Raw genomic sequence first — 10,457 nt, forward strand, 5'->3', positions numbered from 1 at the left:
CAAGCGCCCAGTGCTGTCTCCGATGTGCAGGTATTCGTCGAATATGTCGGCCGTTTGTCCAGTCGCAAGCTGCCGGATGGCTGCAGTACATTTCTGCAGCGTCGTGTGGCTGGGACGACCGACCGCGTCGAACCCTTCTCGGAAGAACTCCTCCCTGGCCGCCAAAGTATTCGCTATGTGGAGAAATAGCGGTTTCCGCATGCGGAAACGGCGACGGAAATAGGTATCTCCCCAAATCGGGTTATCGCAGAAGTAGTCGCGTACTAACCGTGCGGCGGCTTCCTCCCGGTTCCGATTGATGTACTTCCGGGAGCGTCGTGGGGTGGTGCGGCTTCCTCCGCCTCTCGTCGTCGATCTTCTTCGAGTGATTGTTCCATTAATTGGCGCATTTGCTCAAAAGGATCCATTTGTTTGAGTTGATTGAAGATGGAAATTGGAGTGATAGAGAGGATTTGAGAGGAATAGATGTGTGTTTGTGTTTGAAATGAGTATGGAATAGAATTATTTATAGAGTAAAAAAATTAAAAATTTAAAAAATGAAAATAAATATTTAACGGTAATATTACCGTTTGGAAAAAAAAAATTTTTTTTATTAAAAATCGATTAAAAAAAAAATGAATTATTGCGTCATCAGTGACGACGCCCACTCGCGGGCCAGCGAGTGGGCGTCACGCAGGCATGGGGACGTGCCACGTGTCTCGGGCGCGTGGCGAGACAGCTCGTCTCGTGTCTCTCCGAGACGAGCTACGCGACGAGACGGTCGCGAGCTGGAGACGAGATGGCCGCTGCAATGCGTCTCGCGGGGGTCTCGTCTCTCCGAGACGAGACGCGAGCCCGGCGCGAGACGCGTTGTGGATGGTCTCAGGTAGTACCCGACCAATACGTACAATTCTCCAGTGTGGTGCAAGAACATGTATTGGACCTTCTAACATTTTTGGTATCTGGTATACCCAATTGTCCGTTAGTTACATGTATCCAATTTCAATGTTTTTATGGATTAAAGAGAGAAACAAGAGGCATATAAGGTATTGTTTCAAATCCATTAATGAAGCGGTAATATCAATCAATTAGCAAACTGTCCAAACAAGTCTAAGTTATAAATGTTACTAGTATAAAAATATTCGTAATAGCTATGGATATAAAAAAAATATTATTCGTTGTAGCCAGAGATATAGTTGATTCTATCACAAGGCGATTCTAGTGATAAAAAAAATTGGAAAGTTAATCTACACATTAAAAGGTATAGTGGTTTTTAGGCGATTTTTCTCATTTTTTTTTCGATAATTTGTTATTAGATTTTGAATCAAAATCGATGATTAACCATCCAATTATAGTTCAACTTTCGGAACCAAAACCAAATTGGTAGAATCAATATGCCCACATGCCCGGTTATGATTCGTTATTTTACGACAATTCAGATAGGTATAGACCGTTCCGATTTAACCATGCATCCCTCATATAGCAAATAATTTGAAATTGGGCTTACAACGTGGGCTGGCCCAAAGATTGAGTATCATTTTCCCTCTTTCTCATAACAACTGCTATATTGAAGAGGGAAGAAGGATAAGGGGATAAGATTTTAGCTGAATGCAACTGCAGCAACTCCACTGATCGAAATTGCTGATTCTAGAACAGTTTTGCGGCAATGGCTTCCACAAGTCTTTCATGGACTTCATCTTCATGGCTTCAGAATCACAGCTTCTCCAAAAACACCGCCGCCAAAACTGCCGACGGAGCTCCACTTCTCCAAGTTGTGGCTCAAAAGAAGGCCAGAAAACTGCGCAAGGCATGCGTGAAATCAAACTTCATCTTCAATTCGTTGTGTTTCCTCTTATTTTTTTGTGTTTTCACTCTTAATTTCCCCCTTTTTTGGTTTGATTTAGGTTATATTGAAGGAGGACGTGACAGCAGTGGGGAAAAAGGGGCAGCTTATGGATGTGAAAGCTGGATATCATAGGAATTATCTGCTGCCGCTGGGCATGGCGCAGATTGTCACCCCTCAACTTATCAAGTAATTGATTCACATTCATTTTTTTGAATTTGTTTGTTTTGATATGTTTTTTTCTTTTCCATCACCAATGCTATCGTGTTTTTACTATCTCTGGATTATGTCTTGTTTATACACTACTGCTTTGTGAAATGAGGTACATGATCAAGACGGATTAGATCATCTTAGTGCAATGTATCTGAATTATGATGTACGGGCACCTCTGTAATTCATGCTAGATATGGTTTTGTTACTTACGGTTGGATTTCCTCGTAGTAATCTAGAAAATTCCCGGGAAGATGTAGTTTTAGTCTTTATTTGATGTGATGCTAAGTAGCCATACGTGATTGATTGATTATTGTTCTTGATTTTCAAGCACAAGTATGACAGTCTGATTTTTATAGTTTTTCTTGTTTAAAATTTCTTACTTCTTTGTTAGGGAAATGAAGATGGAAGATGAGAGGATTGAGGCCGAGAAGAAAAGAGTAACTCATTATTCTATTTAACTGTATATCAGTATTGGATTATCTGACTTTTCCTCACGCTGCTGCATTATGCTTTTCTAAAATGGAACAATTTTTCTAGTTCATAAATGACAAGTATTGTGGCATAAGGAGGCCAAATTTTGATGATAAATGAACTATCGCAGATAAATTATGCAAAACATAACTACCAGCTACTGCATGATTTCCAAAACTTATGATTCTCCCACCAAAATATAGGAGAATAAATATGGATAACAATTGTGGTGGATAGAAGTGTAAAATAAAAAAACAAGTGTTTATAGGTTCCTCTAGGAAAGAAGTATTCCTAAAACAGTTTAGTTTGCACACTTGATCAACTATTCATACCATGATGATATATAATTATTTTAATCTAACTGACTTAGTTTTGGTTGAGGGACACTATGTTGAAGTTTTGAATCAAAGGATATCATTTGAATGTGTTATTTTCTATGACAATATGATTCTTAGGTTAAAGAAGAGGCACAACAGCTTGCCACAATTTTTGAGACAGTTGGCGCTTTCAAGGTGAAGCGCAAGGGTGGGAAAGGAAAACAAATTTTTGGATCGTAAGTTAAATTTCGCTTTTCTACAGTGCAACCTATATATGTCATTCGTGCGGCCAAATGCTGACATATTCTCATAATGACAGTGTCACTGCTCAGGACCTCGTTGACATTATCAAGGCCCAACTTCAGAGGTACATTTTTTCAGATTCATGCTTATGCCGTATACTTGTATTGTATGTGGTAACTGTCTCTAAGTAGACTTCAAACTGTTCGGGTGTTCTTGGGAATCCATGGTTTGGATGTTCAGTGTCCTTTAACTTATGGCACTCATTCTATCATTAGTATGTCATAGACCTTTCTTCGGTTACCATCACATACAATTTTTTATTTTTTGTTTAAATGTAGAAACATTTTAATGATTCAGTATCTGCTGTGGAATTCTTTGCAATCTGCAGAGACTTTGTATCACTAATTGAGATTCTGATGGAAACTCTTTTAATTGACGGCTGTATATTACATTTGGCTTTATCGTTTACTTTTTTTAGGGATGTCGACAAAAGAATTGTCTCACTTCCAGAAATCAGAGAAACTGGGGAGTACATTGCAGAGCTAAAACTCCATCCTGATGTCACGGCTCGTGTAAGGGTGACTGTGTATGCTAACTGAGGACATTCCAGAGATACACATAAAAGCCCAAGTTTCTGAATTTTGGTGATTTTCTCAAGGTGTGTGGTTAATTGGCCATTGAAATAACTTCTGTGTACCCGAGAACCGTATAACTGCAATTCCTCTGCATGCTTCTTCAGCACATTTTGATTTACATGTACTTATGAGTCTGATTTAGGCCCAATGGTCAATTTTCACCTATCCATGAGGGACACCTACTTCTGTTATTTTATTTCCACTTTCTATGCATGCTTTGGAATAAGTTTTATGCCAGGCTGTCAATTGACCAAGCAGACTTGAACATCACCAGCATGGAAAATTAAAGACTTGACGTGTTTTCTTGAACTCATTCGAATTAGAAATCAAGAACCTAAGCGGAATAATGGTGAACTAAGTAGAGCATTTAGCCATGCCAAGCTTGAGTAGTAGATTGAATTTATTGTACTCACTTAAGATTTCTGTTTCTTTTCCTTTTCATGTAGGATTCTTCGTGGTTCAAACTGTTATAGGTGTTACGTCTGAGGAGAATTCCATCTCTGTAAGTCTTTGATCCAATGTACTTAGTTTTGAGGCTACAATAATTGCTTTGGCCTTTTGTATCATGTCTATTTCCTGTAATAGTTTATTGAGATTCATTAGCAAATGGGGATATGGAAATGTAGTTGCATTCTTCTATGACAACATCTTCTCACAGAGTTTTAAAATTTATGGAAATCAATCATTTGGTGATCTCAGTAGTTTTCTGAATGATATATATATGTATAAAGAGATACAGGCTGGACATATACTCAGTATCTGAAACAGCTAAGTTCATGTTATATAAAAAACTTATCAGAATCCCTTGTAGATAGTGACCGATATCTCGTTGATAAGAGCTTATCTGGAACTTTTGGTCATTTTCCGCGTTGTTCTCCTACCATCTGCTAGTCATTTCATCAACCACCTTTCTGATTTTGAATTAACAGTTACACTCTACATGCTTTTGTCTGCTGAATTCATGCATCAGTTTTCAAGAATTTAAGATGGATTAGAGTGAGATTGGGATGAGATATTAGTAAAGCTTTTGCTACAGCATATTTGTGAAAAAGAAACAGATAAAACATTATAGTTAAATTAAATTCAGCAATTATTGAAGTAAGTACAACTGTGGTTGGTGGTGAAGGCAAGAATCTCACTCCAAATAATATTTAGTAGAATTGTTGAATTAGTAACAATAATTGTGTAGTTGCTATAAGATTTATACACTTACCTAATATGTTGCGATGTTCCCACCCTATCAGGTCAATTTTCATTTATGATTTAGCTCACAACTTGTCCTTTAAAATTTGAATTGTGGAAGACATTTATGTGTTAACTTTTTACTGGACTAATATCAAGTTTTATTTGTTTTTCCTTTAAAGACTATTTCCAATCTTAATTTAATTTTGTGTTTTATTTCAATAAATATATTGCAGGCCCCCTTTAGAAAAATAAACATATTGTCGGTATGATATCATTAATATGGGCAAAAGTTAGAAATCACGATAATTAATCAACAAACTATTGTTTGAAACCAATAATCATGTTCACATGATGCATTGTGTAATTTACACATCTGGGGACTAGTTTATTTTGTTATTACATTTTCATATTAGTATTTAGAAATGGAGAGAGAGATCATTAGTTAGTTAATTTTTCACATGGCACTGAAATTGACAAGACAGACGGTCATGGGAGGAACTGAGAACCAACCACGTGTCAACACGAGAGATGTGCCATATCAAAGGGTGCCACGCAAGCAGGCATGACGTCATGCAATGTGAATTGATCGCAAAGACTGTAAATTTGTCTAGTTTTACAGTTGATGAACATTGACTTTTTGATTTTTAAAAACTCAATTCATAAATTTACTAGAACAAGTACTACTAATTAAGTTGAACAATAGTACTTTATTATTAGTAACATAAGTACTGATTAATTAGTAAATGGCCATTAAAACTTTGGCCAACATATAACTTTTGCGTGTGGAATAAAATACTCTTGTAATTCGATTAGTTGTCACACATCTTTAACTCAGAAATTAGGCAAAACAATATAACTAATTTTTCGGCCGACTTCAAAATTTGTGGAGGCCAATTTAAGAGGAATTGATTTCAACAAAAAATATTAATCATTATGAGGTGTCAAGATGGGATTGGCCCTCACTTATAACAACTAATCTCCCTTGTAGATATATACTACATGTCTAATTATTTTTAAACCAGTCAAATTATGGCATGTCTGCGCCTTTCAAAATCATTGTGGTAAATAACGAAATTTCTAAAATTCGAAATTGTTTTATGGTGATTTTTTCCTAGCAAATGTGATATCGAGTAGTGCACACAAAATTTGGTTAGATGAGACATGCTATAGGACATCTAAGAATTTTTGTAATTTTATGATTTGTCATTTAAATTTTTGAATGTGTGGCACAAACTGAAACTATAATTTTTTTATAATTCTATAGGTTTTGTGTGGGTGAGATCATTTTTTTTTATAAAAATGACAAGCTGTAATCCGAAGCAACATCAAATTGCAAAAGCGTAACCAAAAAGATACTGAGGTCGTGCATCACCTAATTAGTTTGATTGATTATATATCTCTAACTAAAAATATTAAGTTCTATTACGTTTACTCAGTGTTTTTTTTTATAATATTTTTGCTTTTCATTTTGTATGCTAGATTGGTGGTGACAGGTGAGCAATAATATTGGACCATTACAATTTAGAATTTCATAATTTTATAATACTCCAACAAAAAAATTGTTTTATCATGTTGAGCACTATCACTACATGAATACATGATATGTACATGTGCTGGCAAATAAAACTGGTTTGGTTGAAAAATTAGGAATTAATCAGTCCAATAGTTAGGTGTAAATTGGTGGGGTTAGACCCTGAGAGCTACAAGTGAAGTGAGGTAACTGATAAAAATAAAGTGGATTAAGTAACAAATTGATGTCAAAGTGTATATTTAATGGAACTAATTAATATATATATACCGAAATTAAGAATATACGTTCATGGATTGGTGGTTCTAAACTATCTTTTCTTCGAGTAAAAATTCAATTATCCGAATGTACTATTATATAGTGTATCCAACTAATCATTTACAATTCCTAATTAACCATCTATTCTTCTATCCATGGATTCCTAATTAACCATCTATTCTTCTATCCATGGAGTACTTTTTTGTCATATTTAATGAAATGGAAATAATTCTAAACTCCTTTGCTTTATCTTCCTTTTTAATCCAATCTTTTATGGTAAGGTTTGTATTTTGTTAGTAGATTTGTATCACTTTTTCCATCTTTCTTAATCTCTTTCGTCTTCTATTATCATATGATGCAGTATAATATATGCATATGACATTTGTGATCCACAATTAATATCACATGCATACTGAATCGAGACCTTTCACATTATCCACCATAGGTAAAGTAGACCGAAAGCCGACTCAATATCCTTCCGTGAACCCACACTATCTCACTCACTCACTCTTATCTTACTTAACATACAAAAAGAACATGAAAACTAAGCACTAAGAAACAAAAAGAGCATAAAGAAAGATGCATCAAAACTCACTTTTCGTGAATGAAAGGCAACCATGAATTGTGACCACTTGATCACTCCAATATACTATTTCAATTCCAAACGTAAAAACCAAATTAAATATTTGGCTCGATTCAAAGAATTGATGATCATCAACATCAAGCGTTGATTAAAAATTTAAAATGCCACTTATAATTTCATAACACTATCCAAATTTTAAAAAATTATAAATAAATTATTCACATTAATTGACGGACATAGTCAACCCTCCCTCAGTAGTGGCAATCCACCACCGCCGCGAACACCAGCCGCGGCTTCGAGAACTCCTCCGGCGGCGCCGGCAAGTTGAGATCCAACGATTGAATCATCACATTCCGATGTCGATGATCGTGATCGCCAGAATTAGAATCATCGCCACTTCTCGCCGACGGCGGAGAACGGTGTCGTCTCATGTGGCCGCCCAGCGCCTGCCCCGACGCGAATTCCGATCCGCAGATCGAGCACTCGTGGACTTTATTCAGCTGCAGCTTTATTGGAGGCGGCGGAGTGTTAACAATCGCGTTGAATTTACCGAATTTCGCTTCCTCCGGCGGCGGCGGTGACCTAATTTTACGATCGAATTCTACGGCGGAATTAGGTTTTTTGTGGCTGGTGCGGTGGCCGCCTAATGCTTGAAAGGAGGAGAAAGTGCGGCTGCAGGTCTTGCACTCGTAGGCGTCTTCGGCGAATTTCCGGCGGGTGGATTGGGGGCGGAGGCGGCCGCGGGCGAGGAGGATGAGGCAATTGGCGAGGTCTTCGTCTTCTTCTGTGTTTGTTGATATTTCAGTGCTGGAGGGAGATGAATTTGAATCGACGTCAGCGATGGCGGAGGGGAGGTGGCGCTTGGTGCGCTTTCGTTTGAAGACGGTGTGATCGTTGGAGGCGGAGAATTCTTCAGAGAGGTCGATGTTCATCGCTTTGGAGTGAGTCGGAAAGTGGAGAGAGGAGCGAGGGAGCGAGAAAGTGTGGATGACAGAGAAATCGATACGACTGTATATGTATTTATAGTGTTGAGTAGAAGTATAATTAGTGATTTAATTAGTAAGATGGCTTAAATGGTGAACGTGTGAGAGTGTGTGGAGTGAAAAGCAAAGCATGTGAATAGTTAACCAACAAGTAGATTGTAGCCACCAATCTCCTTGCCTATTTCCAACTTTAGAGCATCCACAATGGCGGATGTCCCGGCGGACGTCGGACCGGTGTGCGGGACGTCCGCCATTAGGCAGCATGCATACGGATACGGACGTCCGCTGCGAACACCGGAGTTCCGCGGCTTTCCGGGACGTCCGCCATTGTGTTGACACGACGGACGTCCCGATTTTTTTATTGTTTTTTGTGGATGTTCGTCGGGATGTCCTTGTGGATGTCTGTCATTGTGTAGTGGGATGTCCTTATGGCGTGACAATGCACTGGGATGTCCTTATGGCGTGGCAGGAGGCGTTTTTGGAAGTCCGTCGGGATGTCCGCCGGGACATCCGTCCCATTGTGGATGCCCTTAGGATATTCCAATTTCAAATAGAGTTATGTCACTTTTTAAGTTCACTTCAAACGCTCACAACTCATGTGTTGCTGGACTTGCCGATTCCATGTATACGGACTACTCTGCAGTTTGCTCAAATGGTCAAATCTGCGGTCTGTCTCACTCTCCCACAATATACGATTTGTGCTCGCATCTCAGATTTGATCACCAAATATTGTCACCGATGGTAAATGTCCTTATTAACACTGAAGTTAAATTAATTTTTTACTCCCACTAGCTACATGGGATGGGATCCCCTGCTGTGGTGGGGAGCCAGCAGGGGCTGCTGCTCCTCACAAAAACTTTTTTATATTAATTTTTTTTAATAATTCAAATTTATTATTAAAAAATTTGTATGTGAGAGGCCAGCAGCCCATGCTGTGCTCCCACCACAGCAGGGGATCCCATCCCCTAGCTACACACCAAAAGTTAGGTTTTTTTCTTTTTTCTTCATCATCATTTATGTGTAATTTATGACAGTAATTGCTAATCTCGAAAATATTAATTGCACTTCAGTTAGTAATCAATTAAGACCAAATTGTACTTGTGGCGATGAATATTTGCACATTCAATGCAAACGTAACTACCGTCACTATATACTTCTTCAAAAATAAAAATAAATGCTAAAAATTAAATACTATATCGTCACCCTATACGCTAATAATATTATACTATAAAAATTAGTGTGTGGTGAAGAGCATATCATACGTATCACTAATTTACATGCATGCATGATTATGGAAACCAAAACATTTAATAAAATTATTTTATTAAACATGTCTTATTACTCAATCAAATGACACTAATTTTCAAAATGATTAAATAACTTCTTGTAAAAACGGCTGAGAATAGTAATCTATAGTGTTGATAGCCCATTATAAAAATTAATGCCTAATGCAATACTGGAGTGGGTCATTATTAATGTGAGGAAGGATACATAAATTTTATATGTTTAATTAATTGTATTGGTTAAAATTAATGGAGTGCCGTACATGTATAATTGAAACTGATTTTTGAATGCTAGCTATATTTATACTAGTACTCCATCTAGATGTAACAAGTCATTATTTCATGGGTGTACAAAAATAATGGTCATGATAGAAAATATATTACTATTAAGAAACAAATAGTAAGATATAAGTGTAATTAGAAGGTGCGAAGTGACGTTTTTAAGTATAGATGAGATAATTGATAAGGTTGAAATTTCTTGTCCACGAAGGAATTTCAGTTGCACATTATCGTTGATTTTACTTGAATATGTACCGATGAGTAATTGAAAAGGTTAAAATTTCTTAATTTAATATTTTGTTTTGAAATTTTATGAAACATATCAGAATTTGATAAAATTTTATATATTAAATGAAATTATGCTTGACAAAAAGTACAGATAGACAACAATATTCGGCCGGCTTTTTTTAAGCGAACCAATAATTTCATTTTATTTAAGATTTATTCTGCTTAGGACTTAAATTAAACTCAATATTGATTTTAGTGATCATCAGAAAGATAAAGGCATAAAACACACGTATTTTAGATTATATTTGAGTGGTTAATTTATTTTCATAGTATAAAAAAACACACATGTTATGATCGTTTTTATGCAATTTGTGTTCTTCACGTCTATCATCACTCTCCTTTCAAGTAGCTTATCTGTATTTGATAAAT

General features: G+C 36.8%; 2 protein-coding genes across 2 annotated transcripts; one reads left to right on the forward strand and one right to left on the reverse strand.

Moving 5' to 3' along the window:
* The first annotated feature begins 1,555 nt into the window (after window positions 1–1,555).
* On the forward strand, window positions 1,556–4,399 carry LOC121745451 (50S ribosomal protein L9, chloroplastic-like). The gene is made up of 7 exons (XM_042139366.1): window positions 1,556–1,786; window positions 1,884–2,011; window positions 2,427–2,472; window positions 2,962–3,059; window positions 3,143–3,190; window positions 3,545–3,724; window positions 4,148–4,399. Exons 1-6 carry the CDS (start codon window positions 1,646–1,648, stop codon window positions 3,663–3,665), a joined length of 582 nt encoding a protein of 193 aa, XP_041995300.1. The 5' UTR covers window positions 1,556–1,645; the 3' UTR covers window positions 3,666–3,724; window positions 4,148–4,399.
* Window positions 4,400–7,277: 2,878 nt separating this feature from the next.
* LOC121743588 (zinc finger protein ZAT5-like) lies at window positions 7,278–8,356 on the reverse strand. The gene has a single exon (XM_042136916.1). It carries the CDS (start codon window positions 8,185–8,187, stop codon window positions 7,507–7,509), a length of 681 nt encoding a protein of 226 aa, XP_041992850.1. The 5' UTR covers window positions 8,188–8,356; the 3' UTR covers window positions 7,278–7,506.
* Window positions 8,357–10,457: the final 2,101 nt, after the last annotated feature.

This window comes from Salvia splendens, chromosome 8 (genome assembly GCF_004379255.2).
Source record: "Salvia splendens isolate huo1 chromosome 8, SspV2, whole genome shotgun sequence".
Lineage (NCBI taxonomy): Eukaryota > Viridiplantae > Streptophyta > Magnoliopsida > Lamiales > Lamiaceae > Salvia > Salvia splendens.